At 43.9% G+C, this 13,099-nt stretch overlaps 1 protein-coding gene across 1 annotated transcript in view; it reads right to left on the bottom strand.

The window, feature by feature from the left end:
* deaf1 (DEAF1 transcription factor) overlaps nt 1–12,537 on the bottom strand; it is a 22,826-nt gene extending 10,289 nt beyond the window's left edge. Inside the window, exons 1-9 of the mRNA XM_071909782.2 lie at nt 12,197–12,537; nt 10,751–10,845; nt 9,682–9,811; nt 8,832–8,981; nt 7,180–7,319; nt 3,183–3,248; nt 2,572–2,619; nt 1,786–1,909; nt 884–1,012 (exon numbers count right to left, since the gene is read on the bottom strand). Of these exons, the coding sequence (XP_071765883.2) occupies nt 884–1,012; nt 1,786–1,909; nt 2,572–2,619; nt 3,183–3,248; nt 7,180–7,319; nt 8,832–8,981; nt 9,682–9,811; nt 10,751–10,845; nt 12,197–12,404 (1,090 nt within the window). The 5' untranslated portion in view covers nt 12,405–12,537. The remainder of the gene's footprint in view (nt 1–883; nt 1,013–1,785; nt 1,910–2,571; nt 2,620–3,182; nt 3,249–7,179; nt 7,320–8,831; nt 8,982–9,681; nt 9,812–10,750; nt 10,846–12,196) is intronic.
* Between the last annotated feature and the right edge of the window lie 562 nt (nt 12,538–13,099).

Below are 13,099 nucleotides of genomic sequence, written 5' to 3'. Positions count from 1 at the left end.
AATGAGACGCTTGGACCATCACAGTTTCACAAGCTCTCCATCCAAATTATATTATTGTCACTTTGTAATGACATTTTTAAATTGTTGTTTACATTCAGATTTCAGATCGTCCGATTCCTATCTCCTGCTGGTGGACAGTGAGCAGCTACCATCCAGATTTTCCAGGATTCGAACCGGCAACCTTCTGTCACAATCTTTCTCCTCGATTGGCGGGGTGGAGGAGGACAGAGTGATGTCACGGCGGCTGCCGGAGAGGAGAAAATATGAGCAGGAAGTATGAGCAGAGGGAAAAGGAGGGCGGCGTGCGGTGATGGCGGCTCATTAGTCACACGGCCGCCGGCCTTCGCTGACAGAAAAGCCCGGTGAGCCGCCGTCTCCTGGGACTTCGTTACAGCCGTCACCAGAGGAGCGCAACGCACGTCAGCCAATCAGCGGGCAGGCGTGGGGCCCGGGCATCCCCGGCGCGTGATAAGATGATGAATAGGCTCCAGGTCAGCGGCGGCGCAGGGGATTGTGGGATAGGGGAAGACACAAGGACAAATGGCCCCGCTTGCTGAGGGAAACGCCGTTAAATATCCCGAGCGAGCGGCTGAAGGTCAGAGGAAGCACCGGGCGAAGGAACGCAGGCGAGGAGCAACGGAAAATCTGTCCTGAAATAAAGAGCGACTGACTGGAATATTTATAGATCATGTTTTTCCATTACAAGTAAAGATTAGTAACAACGCTCTCATACAGGCTGGGAAAGAGCTGGAAGTCTGTCTGCCTGTCCAACCATCGTACCGGCTCTGTTCTCATATTAAACTAGTTGGTAAAATAGTCACAGCAGCTGGTGAGTTTGGTTTCATCAGACTGTGGACCGACGCTGACTGAACTGTGATCCTACCTGCGGTGCTGGTGAAGACCTCGGCCTGCGTCGTGCCCTCTGAGAGGATGGCCGTGGCGTCACCCGTGGGCGTCCTGTCAAAGGTCAAGGTGCCTGATGTGGTGATCTGGCCCGACGGGGACACGGTGACTGTGGGGGGTCGGGGGGGGGGGGGGGGGGGGCAGATGCATCAGTCACTTTTGACAGTACAACTACACTTCATTATAAGTGAAAGGTTAGAGTCACTGGTGGCACTGATGAACTTTTCTGTGACTTTCCATAACTTCCACGACCTAAAACTGTTCCAGCAGATCTGCCAGTGTGGCCATTTATAACTCTGACCGGCATTTTTAGTTGAAACCAGTCACCCAGGCTAAACCTGACGATTAAAAGTGTAAACTAAAGTAAACTTTATTAAAGTGTGACAAAAGCAACATGCTACATCATCTCTTATGCTTCACAGACAGCTCAGGATCAGCACCAAGCTTTCCTGGGCTTTGCATTGATGTTTTTTCATAAGTCCAAATAAGCAAATAAGCTTCTAGTTTTACTGTGTGAAACATTTTGTGTTTGGTCAGGCTGTTACATGTAAAATACATGTAATGAACTCAATATATACTGTATATGTATTGTATACATCATATATATTTATATATACATCATATACTGTATATACATATATATATATATCTGATGAATCTTCGGTCAAATTAATTATTTGACCTGACAAAGATCCATCATGGATCGAAACGTTGCAATAAAGAGTTAAATCATACTTATGTGTGTGGGTTCTACTTTTTAACTAACCTACATGTAGTCCCCAGGGTCAGGTGTGTGTGTGTGTGTGTGTGTGTGTGTGTGACCTACATGTGGTCCCCAGGGTCAGGTGTGTGTGTGTGTGTGTGTGTGTGTGTGTGACCTACATGTGGTCCCTGGGGTCAGTGTGATGTTTTTGGCTGCTGGCAGCTCCTTCTTCTCAGGAGTGACCGGCTGATCCGAGTCTTTCTTCCGTCTCTTATACGGGACGAACAGCCGGACCGGACCGGTCTGAACCGGACCGAGAGAGACAGGAGCAGTGACTGACAGGAAAACTTCTCCAATATCAGTTTACAAGTTACAGGTACAGTCTACAAACCAAGTTCATATATTGGTCAGCTACAGGTGTGTTAATTCAAAAAATACAAAAAACTAAATCTGCTTGCTAACAGGAAAAAAGAAGATGGGAACTTGTGCAAATTCTGTATTTGAAGAACAAAAATAGTTTACCTGACACAGAATCTTAATGACTATAGTGAGTGAAACTGTGCTGCCTGTTAACACCGAGGTGCTGTGGCAGCACAGTGCTGCAGCTTAAGACGCAGCAACCTGCGAGCTTCCTGCAAAACATACTGTACAGATTCAACCTTTCTTTACCGAGCTAGAAAAGTAAATGCAAGTTGTGTCGTAAAATGCTGTTTGTGACATAAAGTACTTTGTTGCTTGTTGTAAATGTCAGAGGTAAATTTAATTTGACTGAATGACGGTGGGAATAGCAGGAACAGGAACTTGACATGCAGATTTGCTTTATTTGCAATAAAGCAACGAGAGCGGCTGGCTGCGGTCCGTCAGGCCGGCTCGTGTTCAGTCAGAGAATCAGAGACCACAAGATGAAAAACATGATTGTCTGATTGCTTCCTGCTTTGTGACTGGAAAGGCAAAATTCAAATTACCATGCTGAGGTTTTCTCCTCCGAAAGAAGAATCCCCATCCTTGGAACACTGAAAGCAGACAGACAGACAACAGACAGACAGACAGACAACAGACAGACAGACAGTAAGAAAAGTAAGACAGAAAGTAAGAAATACAGAAACTGACAATGTACTGGCAGTCTGTACTGGTGTTCAGTGTACTGGTGTGTTCGGTGTACTAGTGTTGTGTCTAACTCACTAATAAAACCACACTACAGTCACTGTGGCCCGGATGTAAAATTCCATGACTTTCCATAACTTGCATTTCCATGACCTAAAAAACGATTCCTTCCTGGGTTGTTAATGTAATTTTTCAGTCTGGTTTCCACTCCAGTTGCACTGAAAACCAGCTAATGCAATGAATGTGTGAAACCAGTTGGAAAATACATTCTGCTGTATTCCTGGAAAGTGACCCATTTGGAAAATTCCCTGATATTCCCTGACTTCCCCAGAGAATTTATGAAATTCCCTGAGGTTCCCTGTCTGAAATACACTTCTCAAACGATATTCCAGGAACCCCAGGACCGTGTGGGAACGCGGCGCTCAGGTTCTGGCCGTCATGTGGTGAGGAAGCAGCCGAGACGGTGACTCACCAGCGCCAGGTCATCGCAGCAGGCGGCACACGTGCAGGAGGCGGCGTGAGGGTTCAGGATCCTCTCCTGCAGAACAGTGACAGCATGAATCACATCCCATAATAACCATCCAAAATGCCATGCTCTACCACTGGCTCACACATCAGGTTCACATTTGGGCGTCTGTTTGTTTTGTTTGATTCATTTCAGCTGCTGCGATGCACTAAACTGATGTTCAACCTGCTGTTTCTCATCAATGTCGTTTTAGATTTAGATTAAATAGATTAAAGATTTAGATTTACTTTTGTCAAGCACTGAAAGTGTGTTGGTGAACTACAATTTGTTGGGTATAAAAGTGCAGGCAATAGTACATCCCAGAGGATAACAGTAAAAGCGTACTGAAACACTCCAACATGGTCCTCAATGGAGAACAAAAAAGAGAAGAAAAAAAAAGGTGCACAGAACATACAATATTACAAAAACAATACAGTTAGGTATTTAGTACAAATAAAATAAATTTCACACTACACCTAAACTAAACTACAAAGCGTGGGTGTGTCTGGAGTGTTTGTGGGAGTGTGTGGAAGAGTGTGTGAGTGCGTGTGTGTGTGTATTATGGTGTGTGTAGGCATGCACAAGTTTGTGTGTATGAAAAGGTGTAAATGACGACAATAATTCTTAGTAATGCAAGTGGAAGAGTGTGTGTGTGTGCATGCATGTGCACCTGATCCTAGTCTAGAGCCTAACAAGGCGAACACATTTTTTTCCAGAGGTGAGCTCTGACCTGACTACTAAAAACATGTTTGGATGGCACTACCTTGATAGTCCGAGGCAGACTATTCCATAATAATACTCCTGTATAAAGAAAAGAGCTCCTAGCAGCAGTGCTATTCACTCTAGCCACCATGTAAGAGTGGACACTGGCTCTAGTGTTAAACTCATGCTGGGAGTGGACCATCCTAACTTGGCTGCTCAGATAAGCTGGAGCAGTCCCTTTATAACACTGAACATCATCATGTTTCTACTGGAAACATGTTGAACCTCTGAATTCCCCAGTATGGGTTCTGGAGGGAGCATTCAGCATGTAATGGATGGTGTTGTTTTGCATTACCTGTAACTTATGTTTTAGCTTGGCTGACGATCCACTAAACCAGAATGAACAGGCGTAGTTAAAATGACTCTGTATCAACGCAGACACAAGCAGCCTTTTGATTTTAGTCTCAAACTCCCTGGTTTTGCGGTACAGAAACTTAAGTTTGTTTGCGCTCTTTAAAAGAACCCTTTCCACAATACTGTCCCCTGATTGGTCCAGTGTTATTCCAAGATAAGACACACTCGATCTGGACTGAAGAACATCTCCTGCACGGGTTACCTGGATTCTACTGTGTTTAGTTGTTTTGTTTTTGCTGAGGTTTAATGACAATTTGTTGTCAATTAGCCACTCTCTTACTGATTGAAGTTCCTTGCTCAAGGCTTCCTCTATTCTCTCTGTCCTCCCCCGACACCATCAGAGCAGAGTCATCAGCATACAACAAAAGTTTGCACCTCACGGCTGCCGACATGTCATTGACATAAATTAAAAATAGTAATGGTCCCAGAATGGACCCCTGGGGCACCCCACGTCACCTCCCACATGTTCCCCCAACATCACAGATCTGAGATCTCTCAGTTAAATGTAATTCAAACCATTTAACTGACATCTGATGTAGACCTAGACACCTCAGCTTTGACAAAAGCCAAAAGCCTTCTGTAACTCCAACATGACCATCCCTGTAGTTTCCTCTCTCACTCTCCAGTTTGATGTGGTCAAACAGGTAGCTGTTTGCAATATAATAATAAATAATAGTAAATAGTAATAAATAAATAGTAATATTGCAGTGGTACTGCAGTAGTATTGCAGTAGTACTGCAGTAGTACCTGGATCAGACACTGCAGCGGTCTCCCTGCGTAGCGGATGCTGTAGTACTGCAGCAGTATTGCAGTAGTACTGCAGTAGTATAGCAGTAGTACCTGGATCAGACACTGCAGTGGTCTCCCTGCGTAGCGGATGCTGTAGTACTGCAGTAGTATTGCAGTAGTATTGCAGTAGTACCTGGATCAGACACTGCAGCGGTCTCCCTGCGTAGCGGATGCTGTAGTACTGCAGTAGTATTGTAGTAGTATTGCAGTAGTACTGCAGTAGTACCTGGATCAGACACTGCAGCGGTCTCCCTGCATAGCGGATGCTGTAGTACTGCAGTAGTATTGTAGTAGTACTGCAGTAGTATAGCAGTAGTACCTGGATCAGACACTGCAGCGGTCTCCCTGCGTAGCGGATGCTGTAGTACTGCAGTACTATTGTAGTAGTACTGCAGTAGTATTGCAGTAGTACAGCAGTAGTATTGCAGTAGTACCTGGATCAGACACTGCAGCGGTCTCCCTGCGTAGCGGATGCTGTAGTACTGCAGTAGTATTGTAGTAGTACTGCAGTAGTATTGCAGTAGTATAGCAGTAGTACCTGGATCAGACACTGCAGCGGTCTCCCTGCGTAGCGGATGCTGTAGTACTGCAGTAGTATTGTAGTAGTACTGCAGTAGTTTTGCAGTAGTACCTGGATCAGACACTGCAGTGGTCTCCCTGCGTAGCGGATGCTGTAGTACTGCAGTAGTATTGTAGTAGTACTGCAGTAGTACTGCAGTAGTATTGCAGTAGTACCTGGATCAGACACTGCAGCGGTCTCCCTGCGTAGCGGATGCTGTAGTACTGCAGTAGTATTGCAGTAGTACTGCAGTAGTACCTGGATCAGACACTGCAGCGGTCTCCCTGCGTAGCGGATGCTGTAGTACTGCAGTAGTATTGCAGTAGTACTGCAGTAGTACCTGGATCAGACACTGCAGCGGTCTCCCTGCGTAGCGGATGCTGTAGTACTGCAGTAGTATTGCAGTACTATAGCAGTAGTACCTGGATCAGACACTGCAGCGGTCTCCCTGCGTAGCGGATGCTGTAGTACTACAGTAGTATTGTAGTAGTACTGCAGTAGTACTGCAGTAGTATAGCAGTAGTACCTGGATCAGACACTGCAGCGGTCTCCCTGCGTAGCGGATGCTGTAGTACTACAGTAGTATTGTAGTAGTACTGCAGTAGTACTGCAGTAGTATAGCAGTAGTACCTGGATCAGACACTGCAGCGGTCTCCCTGCGTAGCGGATGCTGTAGTACTACAGTAGTATTGTAGTAGTACTGCAGTAGTACTGCAGTAGTATAGCAGTAGTACCTGGATCAGACACTGCAGCGGTCTCCCTGCGTAGCGGATGCTGTAGTACTGCAGTAGTATTGTAGTAGTACTGCAGTAGTATTGCAGTAGTACAGCAGTAGTATTGCAGTAGTACCTGGATCAGACACTGCAGCGGTCTCCCTGCGTAGCGGATGCTGTAGTACTGCAGTAGTATTGTAGTAGTACTGCAGTAGTTTTGCAGTAGTACCTGGATCAGACACTGCAGTGGTCTCCCTGCGTAGCGGATGCTGTAGTACTGCAGTAGTATTGTAGTAGTACTGCAGTAGTACTGCAGTAGTATTGCAGTAGTACCTGGATCAGACACTGCAGCGGTCTCCCTGCGTAGCGGATGCTGTAGTACTGCAGTAGTATTGCAGTAGTACTGCAGTAGTACCTGGATCAGACACTGCAGCGGTCTCCCTGCGTAGCGGATGCTGTAGTACTGCAGTAGTATTGCAGTAGTACTGCAGTAGTACCTGGATCAGACACTGCAGCGGTCTCCCTGCGTAGCGGATGCTGTAGTACTGCAGTAGTATTGCAGTACTATAGCAGTAGTACCTGGATCAGACACTGCAGCGGTCTCCCTGCGTAGCGGATGCTGTAGTACTACAGTAGTATTGTAGTAGTACTGCAGTAGTACTGCAGTAGTATAGCAGTAGTACCTGGATCAGACACTGCAGCGGTCTCCCTGCGTAGCGGATGCTGTAGTACTACAGTAGTATTGTAGTAGTACTGCAGTAGTACTGCAGTAGTATAGCAGTAGTACCTGGATCAGACACTGCAGCGGTCTCCCTGCGTAGCGGATGCTCCTCTTCCAGTCCTTGCTGCTCGCTCGTCCAGCCAGACCTTCGAACTCGGTCGGAGTGAACCACTGCTTGTTGTGTTTGATGCAGCGGCCTTTTCCTCCTGCAACACACACACACACACACACACACACACACACACACACACACACACACACACACACACACACACACACACACACAGCAGGTCATCACATTTAATTACATTTTACTGAAGAACAGTTAGAATTAAATCATATTTAATCATATTTGATAATATTTTACTAAGAAACAATAAAGTTAATTTTATTGTATTTTACAGAGAAACAGAGTTCATGTAATTATATTTTACTTAGAAACAATAGAGTTCAATAGAGTGCCTGCAGCAGTGACAGGAGGCTGAGACTCATCAGTACAGAATGACTGAACTGTCCCTTTAACTTCACTATCACTAAAACTAAAACAATGACTCATCTCAGTTGTTAGTCTGTTTTCGCCCCAGCTGGAATGAAAACACCAGGCTTCCCATCATGCCCCTGGTGTAAAGTCCCAGGACATTTCCATGACTTGCCATGACTCAACTCAAGGTGTTTCCCTGGCCTGACAATGCTCCTCCTTCCTGGTCTGTTAGTGTTGTTTTTCAGTCTGAAAACCTGCTAATGTAATGAATGTGTGAAACCAGTTGGAAAACACATTCTGGAAAGTGGCCCATTTTATAAAATTCCCTGATATTCCCTGACTTCCCCAGATAATTTAACAAATTCCCTGACTTCATACAATACAATACACATCTCACAATCCCATGACCAGTGGGAACTCTGAAACACTTGAATCTTTTCCAGTGCTCATCTGTTTGGGGCACGGAAAAGTTCAGACCCCTTGACTTCACAGGTGGTGCTGATGCAGTTAAATACCAAGCGGCTTAAACCGCTTTGTGGATTTATAAAACAGCGGCGCCCCCTGGTGGGAAGACCCGGAGCCAAACTGAGCCAGGGGAAATAAAATAAACACCAGCCACCAGCCAAATGCTGGTAAATTTTGGCTGAGGCAGGCAGGTGACTTCCACCTTCAGCAGGTAACAACCAGCATCTGGAGGCTGCTTTCGGCTGGTGAAAGTTGGAATCCACCAGGTAAAAGAGTTTCTAACTAACTGTGGTAATAATGCATCAAGTCTATACATCAAGCCTACTGCAGGTAAGGCTGGGTGATATTGACAAAATCAAATATCACAATATTTTAGACTGAATACCTCGATATCAATAATGTGACAATATTTTGAGGATGAGTATTTGTGCTTTCATAAGATATTTACACACAAGAAAATTTTGAAAATAAGTAATGATCATTAGTAATCAGTAATGTGTAATAAGTAATAAGTAATGTGGATATGATGAGCAGGTAAAGCCAATCATTGTTCATTTTACTCAGCCAGAACAGGCTGATAAGTTCAGAAAGCTGTATCACTTTACTGTAACGCAGCCTTTAAGACCAGGAAGAAGTGACATTTAAGTTAATTCACAATATTACGATAACCAGCCCTAACTGCAGGTAGAAAGTGATGTTGCTTATTTTCGAGTAAACCCATATGTGCTCTGTGTGTGTGTGTGTGTGTGTGTGTGCGCTGCAGCGTCTCTACCTGAGCCCAGGCGGTTCTTGTACAGGATGCCGCTGGTGTTCCTGCAGCGGACCGGCAGCTCGTTGTTGTAAACCGACGGGTCCCAGTTGTACTTGGTGCAGGAGTCCTTGTCCTGACCCGGGGACAGAGGGGTGGAGGGAGTCTGGGGGCCTGTGGGGGGGGGCGAAACAAACGCACCAGACACACAGATGAAGCATCTCAGTGGGAATAAGATGTTTGCTGAAGTCATCTACATGTCAACTAAGCTGTCAGTTTTCTATTGAAAAACTGATTTGTCTGTTAAAACTGGGAATTTGGGAACAATATAGGGATGGGACCATATGTGGGATGGGGTTCAGGATTCAATAAAACCACAATACGATGTAATAAATAAAAGTTTGATGACAACAAAGTCTGACTGTGCAGAATTCTGTTTATTTCTAAGCCACGGATCTTTCTAGCGATGCCATTGGCTGCTAGAATGTAAACAACAATTTAAAAATGTCATTATAAAGTGACAATAATATAATTTGGATGGAGAGCTTGTGAAACTGTGATGGTCAAGAGTCTCATTAGTGATTACTACAGCAGAATAACATGGAGCTGATATCACCATTCATTTTTCTGCCCCACGATACGTATTGTCACATTTTTGTACTGCGATATATTGAATTTCAATACATCGTCCCGTCCCTAATAAATATAGATGTCAGAGTTCAAGCCCATAACCGTTAACACTGGGACAACAGATGATTTACAATAATGTCTAGCTAAGAATAAATTTACGGTTGGAAAACTACATCTACACAGTTCCATCCATACACACTGATGATACTGAAACCAATTACACACACACACATACGCAGCGTACCAGAGGCGATGGCGGCGGCGGCGCTCTTCAGGCCCGTTGCCTCCACTATGCTGCCGTCTGTGTGAACCACGATCAGCGTGGCCTTCTGGGTATTCAGACCTTCACTGAGCTGCAGGGCGGTCCGGCCGGTCTGCAGAGCATCATGAGTTTGATTTCTATAATCAGTTTCATTTGATTTGATAGTGTTTCAACACTTCAATATTTAATTGAATTGCATTTTATTCAATCCAACATTTAAATGAGAGCTATTTAATCAATTCAGTATTTAATTTATTATTTTTGTTACTTCCAAACCCCCACAGATAACAGTTACCAGTCAAAATGAAAACAAGATGCATCATTCTCCGAAGTTTTGTCAAAATCCAGAGGTGTGACCAAGTGAACTTCACTCGAGTCCCAAGTCAGTCTCAAGTCTTGAGGCACAAGTCTCAAGTCAAGTCCCAAGTCTAAATGTAGATTACCAAGTCAAGTCCAAGTCATTAATGTCAAGTCTCAAGTCTAAATGAGTCCAGTATCAATTTAATATCTTTAAGAAAACTAAATATCTAGGACTTTTCAATGCAATATGGTTTTAATAGGATAAAAACTTGGTAAGAGCATCATGAGTTTGATTTCTATAATCAGTTTCAACTTCAATAAATTCAATCATTCCATACAAATTCAGAAAACAGAATTTAAATTCAGTCGTCCGCTGGAACAAATCTCATCACTTTCAATCTAAGTCATTTACACAAACACAAGATCTCAAGTCAAGACTTTAGAAACCTTTTCAAGTCATCAAAGTACAAGTCAGAGTCAAGTCCCAAGTCACCAGAACCCAAGTCAAGTCAAGTCTTCTCTTCATGCATCAAGTCAAGTCTCAAACAATTAAAACTGTGACTCGACTGGAGTCCCCCACCTCTGGTTGTATGTGTCATGTTTTCATGCCTTTTTGAACCTAAGTTTCCCACATGGGACAAATCAAGTTTTGGGAATGTTGGCAGCAGTGATGAACACACACTGAAGGTCCCATGAGAAACCAGATAATATCTCTGTTTGGTCCACAGTGTGCGGGGCTGAATGAACCCACCAGCACGTGTTCGGGGAGGCTTCCTGACGTGGCCACGGTGGTGGTGAACACGTTGTCTTCTGCCTGCACGTCTGCCACGGTCACTGTGGTCACCTCTGGGAGCAACGGGTGACATGGGCAAACACATTTAGCTTTTTAATAAATCATTCCTACGATTTGTGTTCACCCCTGCAAAAAGAACTACGGTAGTCCGAAAATAGATTCAGTAAATATTAAGATGCTGGTTCTGAAAAGAGTAGTCGATTGACAGAAAATTAACTGATTATAATTTTGATAATCGATTAATCGTTTTAGTCATTTATCATGTAAAAATATCAAACATTTCCATTTCATACCATCATAAAATTAATACTTTGTTTTTTTTGGTCTGCTGGTCAGACTAAGTAATACATTTTAAGAATCACTTTGGGCTCTGGGTCATTTGTCATTATTTTTTACATTTTATAGACTAAATGATGAATTGTAATCGATAGATTAATCAATAATGAAAATAATCGTTAGTTGCAGCCCTAAAAGACACTATTCAAATATCACAGCAAAACTATGAGTCCTTGTGGGAATATTATATCATAAGAGATAAAAAAAAAACAAAAAAAACACCATACAGTACAATAAGGTCACTACTGAGTGCCACAGACACCTGAATGAATATGAACACTACAGGAATAATATTATGCAGGTTATTTTTATGCAGCACAGCTTGGTTAGCCATTATTTGTTGTGGACTTCAGTCTGACGGTTGGTCTAATACTGACTACTGAAACTGTACAGTGACAGACTGAACACACTGAGCCTGTTTACCCCAGCTAACCTCCAGTCTGTTCACGGACTGTTCCTCCGTTCTGATTGGCTGAGTTAGAGGCCATAGCCCTGATACATGTCTGAACCAAACTACATCCAAAATTTGGCAATTTAACGTAGGCGTGCTGAAAGGCAAAACTACATGTCTTGTGAAATATGACTCAAGACTTTTCTGAATCGGTACGAACCACTCTTCAGTTCGGCATATATCCATCTAACAAACAGCACTCATTTCAACTTTAAAACGGATTCACCTGTTAAATCCACAATCTAATTTCACAAAAAATACACTGTGGCGGGCGGCAACGAGCAGTGTGAACCAATTCTAAAAAGTTGAAATTGTATTTGAATGAATACTTCTTGGTGGGTTAAGTCTACGCCGAATTTAAGAGTGGCTTCTAGAGATTCAGAATAGGTCCTGCGTCGTACTTTATACGGTATGTACTTCTGCCGAAAAGCAAGGCAATATTACATTACAAGATTATTGAACAGAGGTCGGCACGGGGCGGCATGGGGCAATAGGAGTACCCGATACCCGCACACCTGTGACCGTGTAACAATTATAAAAGCTAGTCAGGTTTTGCTTCGAGCCGAACAACGCCTTCTAGCGGCTCTACAGTCGCCGTACAGCCCGGCCCGCCTTGCCTGCAAACGCCGCCTCGGCATCGTCCGGGTTCGGCAGAGACTCGGCTCCTATGTCGATGTTCCCCGGTTCTCCCATCACGGTCATCGTGGTGACTTCGGCCTCCGACTCGGTATCCGAGCCCACCCCCTCCACCACCGGCCCGACCGCGGCGCTGATGGGCGGTTCATGCAGCCCGAGCGCCTTCGTGGCCGAGTCCGCTTCGTCCATTCCTCCTCCGACTGAACGACAGGAGCCGAATCTAACCGAGCAGCGGCGGGGCGGACGGGCGGTCCGCTGCCGAGCCTGCAGCCGCGACGATAAGCAAAGAAAAACGAGAACTTGCAACGTATTAACGGAACTGCTAATGCAAATGTGCCCCTGAATTTCACGGTAATTCCTAACCTGCCTACGAGCTCAACCGACGAGAAATGGCGTCCGACGTTTATGTTTTCATGAACTCACAGGAAAGAGATGCACCGGAAATTACCGAAAGAACACGAGCCAGTACGAAGCGACACACAGCGGTCAACATAATATACTTCCATAATATAATACTTACACAATATAATACTCCACATAATATAATATACTACTTCTAGAATATGCTATAATATTCCCATAATATAATACTTACATGATACAATGCCAATATATTATACTATAATACTTACATGATATACTTCTATATTATACTGTAATACTTACATTATATAATACTTTTATATTATACTGTAATACATGCATAATACTTATATATTGTACTATAATATTTACATGAATTGATACTTCTTTAATGTACTATAATACTGACATGGTCAGCAGCTGGTAGTGATGTCAGATGCATCAACAAATATCTAGGTTTTGGATTTTATTAAAAATGAATGAAACAAGTATGAAATAAGGAGCTCACATCACACACAAAG

Source organism: Centroberyx gerrardi, chromosome 4, assembly GCF_048128805.1.
Source record: "Centroberyx gerrardi isolate f3 chromosome 4, fCenGer3.hap1.cur.20231027, whole genome shotgun sequence".
NCBI lineage: Eukaryota > Metazoa > Chordata > Actinopteri > Beryciformes > Berycidae > Centroberyx > Centroberyx gerrardi.
This window is presented reverse-complemented; position numbering and strand designations above follow the sequence as displayed.